This window comes from Eutrigla gurnardus (genome assembly GCF_963514095.1).
Source record: "Eutrigla gurnardus genome assembly, chromosome: 9".
NCBI lineage: Eukaryota > Metazoa > Chordata > Actinopteri > Perciformes > Triglidae > Eutrigla > Eutrigla gurnardus.
The window spans coordinates 18,767,675-18,785,830 of record NC_139923.1 but is presented as its reverse complement, the minus strand read 5'-3'; the positions used below and the strand labels follow the sequence as shown (position 1 = coordinate 18,785,830).

The window sequence follows — 18,156 nt, the reverse complement described above, 5'->3', positions numbered from 1 at the left end:
GTCTCTTGTGTCGGGATGGTGGGCGACCTTTAAGTATGCGATGAGTGTGGAGTGAGGGAATAAAACGAGGGGGAAGGTTAGAAGTTCAGCAAATAGCATCTCCCCGATACCTCCTTTCGTTCCTTTTCTTTCATTACTGTGACTGTGTGATCACTTTGCATGCTTCTGAATATCAGAGGATAACGTGTTGGCTGGTCATTTGTTGTGCGTAAAGCTGCATGCGCCTTTCCTCCAGAACTATTCTGCAAATCCGCGTTACAGCTGCTACTAACTAACTAACAGCACCTTGCAGAATGAATAAAACACATGCATGACAAATAACTTCTTTTCTCTCTCCTCTTCTTCTCAGTTGTCACTGTTGGAGTTCCAGTTAAGAGATGCAGATGGAGAGGGAAGACGCCATCCGGGAGTAGCCGGGATTATTACCTTTTCCCTCCCCGTCAGTCAGACGCCGTTCATTATGTTCCACCAGCAGACGGACCAGACGGTGAATGGCAGCTGCCAGGGGTCCGCCTCAGCCTGCAACAAGAGCGCGGATGGAGACGCGCTCCAGCTGCCCACTTTCTCCACCGCGGCCAAAGTCCGAGTCATCATCACCTTTAGCCTGTGCGCGGTGTCGGCCGTGAGCAACCTGGTGGTGCTGTGGGCCGCCAGCAACGGCGGCAAGCGCAAGTCGCACGTCCGGATCCTCATCATGAACCTGACCGTGGCGGACCTGCTGGTGACGTTCATCGTGATGCCCGTGGACGCGGTGTGGAACATCACCGTGCAGTGGCAGGCGGGGGACGTCGCGTGCAGGCTGCTGATGTTCATGAAGCTGGTGGCGATGTACTCGTGCGCCTTTGTGACCGTGGTGATCAGCTTGGATAGGAAGTCCGCCATCCTCAACCCTCTGGGCATCAGCGAGGCCAAAAGGAAAAGCAAGATCATGTTGACCGTGGCCTGGACGATGAGTGTCATCTTCTCGCTCCCTCAGGTAGGAGAACACACACACTTGTGTTTGCGCCGCCACATCTCTCTCTACACTCCTGAGGCTTCTTGAGCTGCTGCTTGTACACCTGCATCCCTGTTTTATTTGCAGGGGAATGAAAACTTGTTCAAAAAGCACGAACAGCCTTCCCTGGGAATCAGTCTTGTTAAGCTTTGCTGGGAAGGGAGGTGGAGGTTAATAAATAATTGGCTAGGTTCGCAGGAAACACAAATAAAAGGAGTTCAGGTAATCCAAAAGAACAACAACCTGTGTAAAATGAAAAAACATTTTTTTTTTATTTAAGCATATCTACTTTGTACAGCAAAACATTTGCACTTGTTTCGCTCATCAAATAAGTTTTACTGCTAATTAGAAGGTGAAGCCTCACCACACTTATATCCACATTATTGTGGATGTGATTATATGTGTGTGTGTAAGCGCATGGGGGCCTGGTCCTGGTTGCTTAACAATGTATGAGAAATCCACAGTCCTTGAATGTAACTGCTGGACACGAAAGGCGAAGCTGCTTGAATCAAATTGGATGTGTAAGATGATACCAAGGGGTCATTTGACCCAACCGTTTTCTGGAGGCTTGCAAGTACCAAGAATGCTTATCAAGTACCTCAATAGTATGATTGGACTGCACTGGAGTGAAAGAAATCAACATCTAACTAGACCTCTGCTATAGACCCAGATTATAATTTGTTATTAAAGGACAGGGATGCAGCTGCTTTCACACAACTTGAAGAGATATTACCGTGAGACTCTCCTCCCAAGAAAAATAGCTATTATAATGTGAGGTGTTTTTGTCAGAAGATGGGATTGTATTGTATTGTATGTGATGGATTCAAGGTATTGACCTCATCCTGGCGTAACTGGAACAAACATATGTATAATAGTATTAATAGCATGGGGAATTACTGTCTACTGATATCATAAAATAATACACCTGGCTTCATATTACTTGTATCGTACTATCCTTGCTAATGCACATTAGTCACAATTGGATGACTCACTATTCCTGACTCAGCTGGACACACTGGACAGACCGAGAAAATATCAAAGCCCTTTTTTATAAAATGAGAGATTTCTTCCCATCTATTGATAAAAAATAATAATCCATCTGAGAGCCACATGAACACTTAAAGACAATCAAAGACATCTACTGAACAGTGGGGGATCACAGTTATCATGCAATCTGTTCAAGTCAAATGTACTGTCATCACATTCAGCAATAGGAAATAGGGAGAAACCCCCCCAAATGGGAACAAGCTGTCCTTGAAACATGCTTCTTTTATTTATAGATTTTTGACTACGTTTTAAATCTAATTCTTATTCAGTACATTCATGCACCATTTATTGAAATGCAAATGTAGGGGCTCAGGTATTTTTGAAGACTCAGTTTATTGAGGGGTTTGAGATTTCTGTGCAACAACAAGTCCGACAAATCCACATATTTACCTAAAACCCTCTTTTCTCAACCTGATAGAATTGCATGAAATGAATACAACCTCTTAACAGTGTATTATGCGGTGGTGGGGTGGCAGGCAATTAGGACCCTTTATTGTGGTGGAAACACAACTTAAAACACACCACAGTAATATAATGCTCAGGCGAGAGTGTTATGAAAGTTACTATGAGAGTGTTCAGCAAAATAGCAAGCAGTGCCTTAAATGACCTCCCGAAACCTGCCCAAGTCTTGTCCTTGAAAAAGGCCCAGACACCCCCTTAATGTTGAGTTCACATTGCTTCTGTCAGGCAACATTGTTTGTATTATATTGTCCATTGATTGTTGTGTTTGTTCTGCTGGCTACACTACAAGTTCCCCCTCTGGGATAATGAAGAGACATTAAACTTTGAACCAACTCCCTCGTTTAACTGCATTGTCAGGTTCTTTTTCCTTCAATCCTTCAAAGTCTGCAGCAAGAATGAGCCACATCGTACTTGGCTGCAGCAGGGCTCTCTCTTTGGCCCAGCTCAGATCGGCCAGCCACAGCCCCTATCCCACTCTCCCCACCCACACTGTCCACACTATCACTCCTGGGCTCTGGTTCTTGGAGGCTCTGGTTCTTCTGGTCTGCACCCTAGCAGACATCGAGTCAGACCAATGACCTTTAAATGTTGCATATTTCATGATGTTATAGCTACCCTACATGTGATGAGGCCTGATTTATATTTTGTTCAACTTTCCTCCGGCACAGTCTGGATTTATCTCCCGAGAGGCTGGCAGAGGTGACAGGAAAGACAGTTGGCACTTGTTGCCCTTTTTGTATTAAAGATTAACAAAAGAAATACACAGCCCAGCTTAGTGGCTCATAAAGCCATTTCTCAGTGGAAGCAGCAGAGATGGAGGCTGGAAATATTAATACGACAAAAACAAAGTTTCCTCTTTGTTCTCATGCTTTACCTCACATTTGTTCAAAATATGGCTCAGTGATCAGCAGTGTAATCAGCGATTTGACAAAAACTGCTTCTCTGTCTGCATGATTGATTTATAATGCAAAGTCAACACCAGTCATTTCCAGCCTCACGCTGTCACTGGCTGATTGTTTGAGAATGATTTTATTAAATGCCTGTATTTCATGATATAATGCTATTCCCACACCTGCTCTCTCTCACTGCAGGGAGCTACCAAGAAACATGGATCGATGTGAAATCCCTCTCTCCTTAGAAGCTTTTGCAAAGGTTTTTTTTTCCAAAAAGGCAGACAGTGATCTCAAAAACCTCTTCGCTCTTTATTTTTAAGCCTTTGAACAAAGCCGTGCACACCTGCAGTGCTTGTGTCCGAAGATTTTCATCAGACAACATTCAGGAAAACAGGAAATCCAGAGCCTTTGATGGATCTTCTACTCATAACTTTTTGTTATTGAGGCTATCATTTCTGTATTTTGCCTTGTTGGCTATATGACCATTTCAACAAAGAGCTTAAAGGATTCATGATGCAGCACTTTTATCTGAGTTACAGCAGTAATAGCCATCATTCATCCCCTAAATGAATTGCCCTGTCTATTATTTCCTCCAATTGTGTTTAAACCTTACAGCACTGCCTCAAGAAACAACTACTCTATCGCCAGTTAGCACGTTGATATTTCTGCAAAAAACAATCTCATATTACAACATTTTTAGAGCTACTGTCTCCCACACTATCTTTATGTGGCAACAACAGAGCAAAATTAGTTAATGCTGCCTTAAAAGCTAAGCAACCTTAAGTGCTTTGTATATAAATAAACATACATTACCGTTTGTATGGGATATAAATCAGGGTTTGTTACACAAGTTTTAAGAAAAGAACGAAGAGGACGTTTCATACAAGGTGTAAGCCGCCTCCACCTAAACAGCTGTGCCACAAGTGTCAGTGTGAACGTTGATGAAACGGTGCTTCATCAGTGAACCCTCCCCCCTGTGACATGACCCCTGGAGACCCTCCAGTATCGGTCCAAGACATGGGGAATGTCAAACAAGTGAGAAAACTAAATGAGAACAGGTTCTGTAGCTCCCTGCACTCCACTGTTAAATCAGGTGAATGGCCTTATGGACATATACAGCAAATAAAGAAAAAATAAATATTGAATATTGAAGCTAAAACGTCTAACATGCTGTATAATGAGAGTGCAGGAACCTCAAGGCTCGTTCCTGCTGTGACTTGTCGATCAAGTATCGTGTTATATATATAAGTATACGTTTCTAGACTGTAACTTGGAAACGTTCATTCCTGCATGACTCCTTCAGTTCCCGTTCCACACTGCAGCAGACGGGTGATGAAAGTTAATGGGGGAGCAAAGATCAGAAACGTCTCCGAGTGACGTGTAGCTGCCTATTCCAGGAGGAGTAGAAGAGATGGAGCAGCATCTGACTTTAACTTTATGAAATGTATTACTTCTATGGACATGAAGAAATCACATTCTCTACTGGTTATCTCCAACACTCAGCCATGGGCATGTTCCGACAATCAGAACTAATTTGTGACGGTTTGTTTTCGGTTGGCACCCAGAAGCTGACACTGAGGCAGCTCGTAAAGTTTTAATATGTTTTGGAATAAGAAGGGACAGGCTGCTGATGGGGCAGTGAAGGGAGGAAGCCCAGAGGGCACAGGAGGGCGGAGGAACAATCGGGGGCAGACAGGTGAAGATGCCAAAGTGGTGACAGCTTGGTGGTGGAGTTGTACTGCGACACAAAGAAAAACACAAGTTGCAAAAGCACAAAGCTTCACCGAAAAGAGTCGATAGAATCTGTTCAGCTGAGTGTTGCTGCCGCTGAGTCGGGGGGTGAATAATCTGGTGTTGTACAGCAGCCAGACAGAAGACTTTATGCTGGTGCTGATTATGATGAGACGCAGGTGTGAAGGTGGATCAGGTGCAGGGAGTAAGAGGCCATGCCCACGCACACACACACACACACACACACACACACACACACACACACACACACACACACACACACACACACACACACACACACACACACAGACAGACACTGACAGACACTGACAGACGGGGGAGGGGGCGACACAGGAGTCAGACATCATTAGCCTTTTTCTCATGTCCATGTCATATTTCTTAGTATTTTCAGACTTTCAGAGTGATTTTCAAGTTTTTTTCCCTCTAATTTAAGAAAGACTGGAAAGCTTACTCACTGGTTTCAGACAGAAAACAGGGAAGTCTTCCTCAGAAAGCAGACTTATCAAAAGATACATGTAGAACACGCATATAAAGAACTTTGTATATATTGTACATATAGCATGACCTTTTGCTCATAATGTCTCAGTCTTTTTTGTGGTCACAGATTCCATGTATTTGGTTTGTTTATTTGTGTTTTCCTGAGAAGAACAGGACGTTGCTGTTGTGTTTTTAACATTTGTTTCACAATTAGGCCACATATGGAGTAAGGAATATTTCCCTCTGGGATTGTTTCATTTAGCTGCAAGAATTCCAATAACTGGCCATATAAGTCTACAAAGGTCACAGTAAATATTAAGATGTCTGAAGAGATCATCTTACAGGCAAGATAAATATGCTCTTTTCCATAGAAACACACAGTGAGAGGCCTTTTGTGTCCAATGAAAAATGTGATAAGTTTCAAGCTTTTTATTGATGTTTGCACCTTCATCAATCTATTAGAGACACCAGACCATTCATTTTAAAATGGCAAAGACATATTCAGTTATTATGGTGTGTCTATGTATTTTATAGTATGTCTTTTTATTCAAAGGCTCTGCATATGTTGGCCTTTGCTTGATTCAAATAAATTCTGAATATAATATTTCCACATTTTGTCAGTGAATAACATGACACAAGCAGTAATTCAAGCAATCTCCTTGTCTGTGAATGGTGTCACTAATGTCCTCATCTAATTTACTGTCATTGTGAACTACGTCAGCATTTTGAGCTACTGCGACTTTTTTCCTCTTCTGATTTTAATGATACGACTTTGTGATTCAGCTACGGATGGAAATGCAGCATGATCAGTGTTCACATTGTATTTATCCACATAGCAACAGCCATACTAGGCGACCACCTGGCGATAGCAATCAGGATTCAGTTTCTTTCTCAAGGCCACTTCAACATGTAGATGGGGAACTGGGGATTAAACCATCAACCCCGAGATGAATCGCTCCACCTCGAGAGCCTCGCCACAGTACGCTCAAGTGGATGCTTTCCATTCGGCCAATGTGGCTCCTCCCTCCCCGCTGAGATGGCGGGTCGGAGGAAAGTTATCTCTCAACTGGACATCCCTTCACACTGCAGCATCATTATGGGGAGACAATTACTGATGATGTACTCTCCACTGACTTATAAAGTGGCGGGACAATAAGTAACACTTGTTCTTGAACGACCACCTGATGTTTGCCACTGTAATCATACTGATTACATAATGACAATTTCAATATGTTAATTACAGACAGGACTGAGTGGAAGTGAGGCAGCAATCAGTCATAAATGCTCTCAATTTCTAAGTTGTCTGAAACAAGGATATCATGACCGTGCAGCTGTATGCGAGAAATAGGAGTATACCTAATAACGAGGAACAGAAAATAAGAAAGGACGAAAAAAAAGAATATTTTTAAAATGAAACCAATGGCGTTACTAATCCTGTTCCACAGGTAGTTTGCAAAATCTTTATTAATATAATCATACAATATGATTAATATTATAGTATTGCTTTCTCCAGAGCAGCCTGACGATTCCAATTAGTGTCCCATCAGATCACCAATCAATAATCCGATTCTGATACAAATCGTATCATACAGACATAGACATTCATAGGACACAGTCGTGGTTCCATGCTGGAAGCTTCTCCTCTCTCCTTGCATCCTCCATTCTGTCTGCCTGACTGATTTCGACATATCGCTAAGCAACACTCTCCTTGTCTTCTCATGCAGATGTTTATATTTCACAATGTGACCATCACCGTCCCGGAGAACTTCACCCAGTGCACCACCCACGGCAGTTTTGTCCAGCACTGGCAGGAGACCCTCTACAACATGTTCACGTTTGTGTGCCTCTTCCTCCTGCCTCTGGTCATCATGATTTTCTGCTACACACGAATCCTCATCGAGATATCCAGCCGTATGGCTGGGAACTGTAAGTCTCACATTTCTCTCATAATCTGCGGCCAAATGATGTTTTCTGACACAGGAGAGGTTGTGCCTGACAAAGGTGTTGCTTTGTTCTCTCCTAGTGCTGTCGAGAGATGTTCATCTCCGCCGTTCCCACAACAACATCCCAAAAGCTCGGATGAGGACTCTTAAGATGAGTATCGTGATCGTGACGTCGTTCATCGTCTGCTGGACCCCGTACTACCTGCTGGGCCTGTGGTATTGGTTGTTTCCTGAAAAAATGGAGGAAACTGTCTCACATTCACTGACGCACATGCTGTTTATCTTCGGCCTCTTCAACGCCTGTCTAGACCCCATCACGTATGGTCTGTTTACTGTCCATCTGCACCAGGGTCTTAAGAGATGCTGTACATCAAACACGCGGAGTGAATTAGAGAACAACACATGCATTATACACATGACTCGCCTGTCATTTCGCAGGCAGATTATCTCAAGTGGTAACAATACAGACACGGAGGAGGGAAATGATAACAGCAGCACGAGAAGTGCTTCAAAGCCAGTCATCCCAGTAACCAAGATGTAACGTTTAAAGAATTGCAATCAAAATAATCTCTGCTTTTAAGCAGCGTTGAGCTTAGTCAAGTGATGTTCTTTCGTCAGACAAATCTGTTAGTTTTTGTTGCTCTGATGTAATCGATGGTGTATTATAGTTCTGCCCTGGTTTGTTCATTCTGTATCTTTTCGGATTTTGACAAGAAAATAGCATTTACAATCACGACTATGATCGGCTGAGGGTGCCTGCTGCCCTCCGGTAAACCTTGGCATGAAAACATGGTTAGCCAGCTAACGTTAGCCAGCTTACTAAATGAGACAAATATGAAACAACGTCATCTATACACTTTGTCACAGCCACACAGAAAAAAGTAAAAAGCATAGAGGCTGTGGAGAGGAGGGGGAGGAGGAGGAGCATCTAATTTCAGGCCGTTAACGCTCTTTTCTTTCATGACGTAGCCTCGTCCCAAACAGTCGACTCTATCTCAGAGTCGGCCTTGTAAGGTTAGGGCTGATTTAAAACAGCAGATGGCTTTTTGAACCATTTTCAACCAAATGCATTATGATATAATATTTATCACAGGGCGGCTGTGGCTCAGAGGTAGAGCGAGTTGTCCCCCAATCAGAAGATTGGCGGTTCGAAACCCGGCTCCTCCAGTCTGCATGCCGAAGTGTCCTTGGGCAAGATACTTAACCCTCGAATTGCCCCCGATGCTGCACCATCGGTGTGTGAATGTGTGTGAATGAGTTAGATCCTGATGTGCAGGCGGCTCCTCTGCCATCAGTGTATGAATGTGTGTGTGAACGGGTAAAAGTGACTGAATGTAGTGTAAAGAGCCTTGAGTAGCTAGAAAAGCACTATATAAATGCAGGTTCATTTACCATCGGGACAGTTATATAATTTAGTTTATAACTCACAGACATTTTGATGTGTGCGGTTTCTCTTTAAAGTCTTGTCCGAGTTGAACTGATGAATAATCTGCTTAAAGTTGCCATAAATGGACTAAAAATGTTTTGCGTCGTTATGTTGTAGCACCACTGTTAAAAAAGAGTCACAGGCTGAAAAACACAGTCAACATGTTCTGGGTTCTTTCCCAGAGCATGAAAGAAACAAAAATATGTGCATTTAATTAAATATAATTAAATGGATCATAAACTGTGGGGTAAGCTGTTTTTTTTTGTTTACACTTATGTTTTTATTATTGCTTATTGAATGGAAATAGCTCTAAATTGTCATTTGTAATGCTATGTGTGCAATATAAAAGACTCAGAAAAGAATGTAACGTCATAATCGATATTGACAAATTCTTTTTATGGCATACAGTTCTATGTATTGAATGTACCTGCGCAGCATGTAATTGATGTGGTATTGACTGCATCATTTTTCCAAGATTAATTCTGTTTTTTCTGTGTTGCACAAGTTGACTCTGAAGATATAAATGTAGTTGATTCATCATGGCATCTGTTATATTTTATATGAGTATTAGTGTTATTAGGGTTTTATTGTTGCTGTGACCAAGAAAACTGTTGAATAAAATGTGATGAATACAAATTCTGCCTTTTTGCAGCTTTTTTGGGTGATGCACAAACAATGACGGCTTACCACTGAGCTCATGTAAGGTAAGATAAAATAAGATGAAATAAGATAGAATAGACCATATCAGTAACTCACGTACACACACTCATGCTTAAATTTGCATATTGATTGTGAGACAACAGTTCTTTAAATGTGCGTTTGTCCGTGACAAAAATATTTTTTCCCATTTTGCAAGATCCCCAAATGCTGAATTTACAGTAGAAAATGCTACAGCTGACTGCAGAAAATGAAAATTTTCCTTTTGAGAATACAGTCTTATCATTTTCCTTTCCTGTGTGCACACTGCTTCACAAGATCAATTTGAGATTTGAACTAGAAAATAGCTTTTTATGATTTCTATATGTAAAAGCTCATTTTTTACATCACTGGATAAAGAATCCCTCCTGCATGCCTTGTGAAGAGTAATACTCCTAAGCCACTTTTCCTCTCTGACTATCCAATAATGTTTTAAAAGCTATTACATGGAAATGAAATGTCAGACAGTAAAAAACTACCATATGAAACCACTATCTCTCTTTTTTTAATTGGGGGTTTAGTCAGATTCGACATTCCTTGTAACTATAAAAAGCTTATCCTGCCTCTTTGTCCGCTGCCAAAAAGTAATTATTAATTTCTAAGACGAACATGTCCTGAGGGTTGTATCAGTCGAGTGGGATTGTTCCTAAGGTGTTAAAAGATGTCACCATGTCAATGAATCTCTAGTGCAGCTCTATTGTGGCGCAGAATTCATAACCTTGAAAAGTCGAAAACCCTGCAGTCAATAGCGGTTATTGTTATAATAAAGTGTTATGCAGCGTAAGCATTTCAGTACACCAGATGTGAACCACTGTTTTACTATGATCCACATTCTCCCCAAACTCGTTGAACACTCCTTTAATTACTAAGCCAAGTGGATGATGGCGCACATGTCTGGAATAGAACTTGAATTGGTCTTATTTAATTGGACACACGCAGGTGTGTATCATACAAGACGAGTGTCAGTATTGCGAGCGGTCGTGAGTTCTTGAAATAATTATTCTCCTCTCAAATTAAAAGTCTAGTGCGGCGCTTATTCTCAGCGGTGAGTAGGACACGGTTGCTGAACCTGTGAAGTCTGACAGAATGCAGATGACAGGTACATGTTTCAGGGAAATACTGGGGACCGAGAGCACGTACGACGGCGTATTAGGGCCACTGTAGGAAAAAAAAAAAAAAAAAACGGAGCTGAGAGAAGTGGGCAATATTCAGAGAAAAAATGTGTAACCAAGCAACTTGGCTATATATAGAAGTGAATATATGCCAAAATAAGTGGCAAATTTTCTAGTTTTAAAGAAGCAAATTTGCCAATTTTTTATATAGCATTTACCCCAACTGCCCGATCAATAAAAAACCAACAAGATGACAATTTGGCCCATATAAAATTACCCAACAATAATCATCAAGGAGCCATCACTCTAAGGTGTATTTAGGGTTTTGTTAGGGTTAGGGTTAGGTTCAGGGCAGTGGTGTAGTGGAGGGTATACGCAGGTATACGGGGTATACCCACTTCTTTTTCTGGTGGTTTACAGTATACCCACCTATCAGCCAGAAAGCCATTGGAATATATGGGAGAGTATACCCACTTCCTCCTCTGTAACCTACCCATCTACCTAGCAGTACACCCACCTCATCAACTACCACCACACCACTGGTTCAGGGTTGTTGTTAGGCTCATGGTTAAGGTTGGGGTTGGAGTTAGGTTTGGGGCTGGGATGGCCCTCAGCCACAACACAGACCCCCACCTAAACAGGACCCCACATATCAAATGCTGCTGACGCCCCTGGTCCAAGGGCCTTTTACTGCTGAGTGTCAGCATTAAACCAAAACCTAGCAGGAGATCTCTCGCCTGTCGCAGGGGTGTTGCTTGAGAAAGAATGACTCGAGCTTGGCGGGCCTTGCTGTAAGACATAACTTCAAATTAATTCAAATAGTTGTTGTCTGGCTTTCTGGGTGGAAAAAAATCTTACAGTCCTTACTGTCCCAAGCTGAGGCAGCCACTGTTACAATCATGAAAGGATTGATCGTACTCAAATGTCATTCTTTTGAAGAGACTTGATGTGTTGTGCAAAAAGAGAAGCAAAACTAAAATCGAACAGAACAAAATTACAATGCACAGCGAGAGCAGAGGCACCCGTAGTTTAATCCCCCCAAAAAATATTTGTTTTGAATTGAGATGCAAAAAGCAACTTTTAAGTGCTTGTACGGTTCTTAAGAGGTTATGCTGATTCTTTCCCCAGTAAACTAAACTACATTAAGGCAAAGAACCACCTAGAAGACTGCCAACCGTTTGACAAAGGTGCTGCTTGATAGATGGGTTCCACATAGCACCAATAATGGTTCCACTATGATCACAAGCCAACGGACCACGTTAAGGTACTGTTTAGCAGCATTGTTTGTTAGAGTGGGTACCATGCAGCATCCAAAACATGTGATTATTGTAATTATCAGAGCGTCATAGAGAGCACCAAATGAGAGTCACAACATTTATTGAGTCCTATCGTTTAGAAAACAAGGATTTCAACAGTGATATCTTAATCTCAGAGCAAACACCACATTTAATCTGTTTCATTACTTTTCACTCTGGGGATCCAGAATCCTCTCTGAATATACGTTTTCATCTGCACCACAATTTGATTAAAATCCAGGTTGTAAAATCCTTGGCCGAGTTAAAGAGTGCACCTGCTCTCTGGTGGGTTTTTTAAACAGGAGTTAGGTAATACACCTTCATAACCTTCACAACCATCAAAACATTTAAATGCAATTATTCTCGGAGATATTGAACTCGTTCAAAATAACCAAACCACTATTTTAAAAAAAGCCATATTTTGTTGACCTACGTTTTCTTTGGAATATCATTTTGTTGAAAAAAGAAAATTATTGACACTGAATAGACAACTTAACATGTTCACGATGAGTATAAGAACATGTTTCTATAAATACAAACTCATAACCCAGTCGGTGTTGCCAGATTTGGTATTTTTCTTACAGCCTACAATTAGGGTGAAATCATTTGACTGATCACTATGTAATTATTTCACTTTTACTTTAACTTCAACTTATTTTTTTTCCGAAGTAATTTAATGAGAATTTCTTGCATTCTTCTCAGTCTTAAACTGTGAGAACTTTTTATGTTTTACAACACATTTGAACACATTAAGTATTCTCCACTGACCATATTTTTGATCAAAAAGACAAAAACATATTGTTTTTGATTTACTAAAGACACATGACGTCTATTTTTCCTCATCCTTTTCGTTCTGGGAACGCGTTTGTGGGAACAAGATTTGTTACTGAAGCTGCATTAGGAAACTTCACATATTGCACTGTTAGCACTGTTTGCACTTTTAGCTGCAAGCCACCGGCTCATCCGTTCAACGTTGAGAGCTGCTGAGAGGCAATGGAAATGCTCCCATACTCTTATATAGACAGATGGAAACACAGTCTGAAAAAGAAGTTATGGCATAGTTGCGAGTCTTTCTAATGGGTTTTATTCCCATTATTAGTTTGTTATATTAGTTTGTGGCTCATGTTTGTAATCCTATAACATTTATTACATTTTATTATGTTATTTGTGCTGCTGCATTGGTCAGCACTCTCCTGTAAAAACAGAGAAGGCACTTCTCCTGGTTTAATAAAGTTATTTCATATTATTGGGTTATTTTTCAATTTAATACTACTTTATTCAGTAAACTCGATACTCCATGAGCAGGCAAGATTGCCAAAACTTTGTTACGCTTTGCACACTGTGCTCAGGTTGATGTTTACTTGATGAAGACAAAAATATAAAGTGAACACTGCAAAGTGATCGAAAATACACATGAAGTTTGAAAGATTCTACTTCTCAGAGCTTATTCCCACATGTAGCAGTACAATAACGTCAAAGGATGTGCAATATATATCCAACCCAAATACAACGTTCACTGTCAAAGTTAAATTAAGTGAGTTAATTGATGGAATAATGGATTTTTAAAGATGTCCAGTCAATGTTTTTTTTTTATTTTTATAAATTCTTTATTGCATTTAAAACAATATCATCAACAATATTTATTATTAGCCTTGTAATGTTTTGGGGGTGTTTTCAATGTTAACTGAGGAGTGTGTGCAGTTTCAGTATTTTGCTGTAGCTTTGCAGAGTTGTACAGAAATGAACAATCACCATTTCTGAAGTGCTGGATAATTCCTAATCAGTCTTTCCACCGGCGGGTGATTTTTAAGGTACAAACTGTGAGAATAAACCTCAGCTCTTGACAAGTGAAATCAATGTGGAATCAAGAGAACTAAGACCTTCAATCAATACATCACCAGTGTGTATCAATCATTCAGCACATCAGCTCATCAGGATGAAGCATTGCTTCACCAATCAACCTTGAAAGCTTAATCCATTTTAACGAGATAAAGATTAAAACAGAATCACTAAATGTCAGAAAACAGTAAAGTTTAATGAGATGCATATCAATGAATAAAATAAATAAGAGATCCTGAAATAATAGCTAGGCTGACGTCATCATCCTCGGATCATCGAGCCGTTCGGCATCCTGAATCAGTTCATTATCACTTTTGACTGAGGTCTCTTGAGGGCACAACAGCGACCAGAAAAGCAACTTCGCCCACACTTGTTAACAGAAGACTCTTCTGATCCTGATTCCCTGCAGAGTGGTGGGCTTAGGTGTTTTGATTCTATGAGGATGAAGTTTGAAATGATCCTGCTGTGCTCCGTATTTCCTTTTAAATTTATTTCCGTCTTATCATTTTCTTTCCCGCTGAGTATGTTGACTATATGACGCATTTTCACCCACAAAATATGGCTTCTTTTTTCAAAGTTGAAACTGATTTTCAACCAACATTTTTGTCCCCCAACATCCCAAACGTGTTGTGTTTCCCTTTGGAGAAACATAACCACACTGCAATAAACAAGGTCCATTTATGAGAAACTCAGAAGGTGATACCAGACATAGACGAATGGTTTAACTTCACACTGTGTTTTTTTCGTTATACGTCTATTTTCTTACAACTTCACGTTGGCTTTGACACCATTTGCTCCAAAGGTTGATATTTCAGACACCACTGGCCTCATTTCCCCTGAAAGTGGTGGAATAACCTATTTCACGGTTGCATCTTTGAATTTGACTTGTCGGCATGTCTCAATGCTTCACACACAATGTCAGCGACACAACTGATTGGACTTTGATGAAACTTGGGGAGGAGCAAGCATTGCATCTCAGAACTGCATTGCATGTGGCATGAAGGATGTTGTTTTTATCAACAGAATTTGACACTGAATAAAGTCATCAAAGAAAACATAAAAGGAGAAATAAGGAAACAGAACAAGTAAAGACTGCTAAACACAATGAAATAAGTTATACAATTTGTAATTCATTCCTATTGTTTAATGTGTTTCAACAACAATCAGCCTTTCCATTGTGTTGTTTGTTACCTGCTTGCTAAATTTCTGAACAATGAGCACTCATGATTGGGAATGGATGAGAGAGGTATCAGCGTCACTGATTGTGCTGTTGTTGTAAATGGATTCAAATAAAGTACATTTAAGAACAGGTTATACATTTGCTCAGAAACAGGATATAATTTTTTTTTATCCTTTTACCAGAAAACAGATCACACCCTTTTTCCATTGTGAGGATACGCAATCAAAAAGTATAAAGTGGTGAAATGAACCAGTGCGTCTAAAGGGACGTGAGTGTCTTGAGGTCAGCTCCAGGGAAGAAGTATATTATCATCACGCCTTAGTATTGTACCATACCATTTCTCTGTCTTCAACATCCAATCTGTGGTGTCTGAAACATCAAGAGAGACGGACAAATTAATGGAAGACTGACCCAGTGGGAAAGTTAGGGGTCATTATTTTAATCCCCTGTATGATTAATTCACACATCAATATATTTTTCAGAAATGTTGTTTTTGTCGTGAATACTTTTTTTTTTCCAGATTTTCTTCTGAGATTTTGGACTGTGAATGAAGGCAGCATTCAATCAAAATGTACATTATAGTGCACATGGCTCTGTATTCTGACCCAAGACATCAAACTTCATTACTTCAGTGCAGACCAGATCCACTCCATCTGTTACAGTCAGTTGCATTTTGAGTTCTTCCCACAATGTGCAAAGTTATACAGTTCTAATGATGAGAGGGATATCTCATTGGGCAGCAAGCATCAGCGATGGGAACATTTGACCAGGATCCAAAAATAATTTAATCATCAACTTATTTTGTTTGTTGTGTACATAGAAGAGCTCACTTTCATTGTGGTTTTGTAGTGTTTGCTATCAGATTGAATCACTGGTTTTAAGATTTCAGAATAAACTGTGTAAAATATACTGTGTGACTCACAGCCCACCAAAACATCTCCACCTCACCTGACTCCTCCCCCCAACCAATTCCCTCATTAGGGACAGATTATATAAGGCACATGTTGGTCTGTGCTCAGTCTTCGGTCTAAATTGTTACAATTAACTTTCATGAAGTGAAAACCAGTCCAGAAACTAACGAATGAGACCATAAACTCATGATAACCACTCTCATAGAGATAATAAGAAGTAGGGTAATTTTCTGATTTCTTCTTGCAACCAGAGGAGTTGACTTCTGATGGCCATTTGAAAGAATGCAAGTTTATGGCACTTTCAGGCTTCAAGTAATGTTTGTGTCCAGGAAGCCAGAGCATGGACCAATCAGCAAGGTTTTGCTCAAAGGAAAAGAAGATTCGCTCTTCTCCCTACCGTCTACCGAGACTTTGATTGAAAAATGAATCGCCCACCAAGTAGGCTATTTTTTGCCTGGTCCTTTTCCAAACAGTTTCCAATGACTGCTTATCAAATTGTTCTTTGTAGCAAACCACGTGACATGTCTGCTTGAGTTTAAGATGCTTCTGGGTTGTCTTGGTCATGGTTTGGATTTAGTTTGAAGGCTTTTTTTAATAGCTACATTATAATAAAACCCTATTTTTATTCCCTTTTACCGTTTCAGTCATTTTCATCTGGCTATGCAAATCCCTCCCTCCCCAGCAGCTACACTCCAGTCCCTGGAATTCATCTCGTTTGCCATCCCGTCACTCCGACACTGAACTTGGCAAGATGGCGTTCTCCTACGCTGCACCTGCAACCTGGAACGTGCTCCAGCAGAGGCTGAAGCTGTCCAGCTTTATTCCTTTAGGGGAATTCAAATTGCTTGTAGGAAGGCTGATGAGACAGTCTGTGGGGGTCTGCACATGTACTTAACCAGTCCTATTCAGTGGTGTAGTGGTAGTTGATGAGGTGGGTGTACTGCTAGGTAGATGGGTAGGTTACAGAGGAGGAAGTGGGTATACTCTCCCATATATTCCAATGGCTTTCTGGCTGATAGGTGGGTATACTGTAAACCACCAGAAAAAGAAGTGGGTATACCCCGTATACCTGCGTATACCCTCCACTACACCACTGGTCCTATTCTTCTTTGCACTTTGTAGTTTGCACTATACTACTTTAATGTTTCTGTGTTGTGTCTCCTGTATGTTGAGTTAGTCTGTAACTTTGTGTTTTGCTGCTGCCTACCTAGAACAGGTCTCTCTTGTATAAATAAAGGGTAGTAAAAAATAAATAAAACTCCCTGCCTACTGAGTTATTTTGATTATTACAATAAAACACGTGAAAGCACGTCGGTCTTGAGTCTCTAACGAGTCTGTGTGCCTCGTTCAAAACAGTATTTAAGATCCTGGGGTGCAATTGTGCTAGGTGGTATTGTTGGTTTGTTCCCACTCTGTCCTTATTGCCGCCCCCACACAATGTTGGCATTGTTGCTGTGTTGATAAGTTGGCAGAATATGCTGTGCTCCAGGATCTTGTATCCTTTTTAGGCAAAATGTTACGCATCAACTTCAAAAGCTCCTGTAAAGCAAAGACAAGTTTGCTTACTCAGAGTTGCTGTAGCTAAAATGTTATGCAGTAAAAAAATGCATTCAGTCACAAATGTAACAATGATTTATGTTTGTGTGGAAAAAACCACAGTCTGACTGATTCTGATTCATGACTGACTCGGTCCTAATATACTAAAGCTGTGTGTTGAGCCCCCATCCTCTATGCTCGCTTTTCCACACAACACAATGGTCACGTTCACAGACTGTGGAGACTAAACAGCCCTGCGGAGCCTGACCCACGTTACATCAGCAGGGACTGTGTGCAAAGGGCCCCTGCGCTCAGGTTCCTGGGTATGCACATGGTTGTTTATCTCTCCTGCTCTATTAACACCGCCACCAAGACACAGCAGCAACTCCACTTGGGCTCGTCAGGAAAACCAAGCTGCTGGTGTCCTTCTTCAGCTGCTCCATCCAATGTGCTGGTGAACTGCATCACTGTGTGGTATAATGACTGCTCAGCATCATCCACGAGGCCCAGCAGCTGCTACCATGGAGCCATATAAGGTGAAATGCAATTATTATAATATGTGTGAATGCACCATCAGGATATATTTTGTTGTA

At 40.9% G+C, this 18,156-nt stretch overlaps 1 protein-coding gene across 1 annotated transcript; it reads left to right on the top strand.

The window, feature by feature from the left end:
- Positions 1–442: 442 nt before the first annotated feature.
- Positions 443–9,582, top strand: gnrhr4 (gonadotropin releasing hormone receptor 4). The gene is made up of 3 exons (XM_084018041.1): positions 443–976; positions 7,350–7,551; positions 7,649–9,582. Exons 1-3 carry the CDS (start codon positions 461–463, stop codon positions 8,107–8,109), a joined length of 1,179 nt encoding a protein of 392 aa, XP_083874167.1. The 5' UTR covers positions 443–460; the 3' UTR covers positions 8,110–9,582.
- Positions 9,583–18,156: the final 8,574 nt, after the last annotated feature.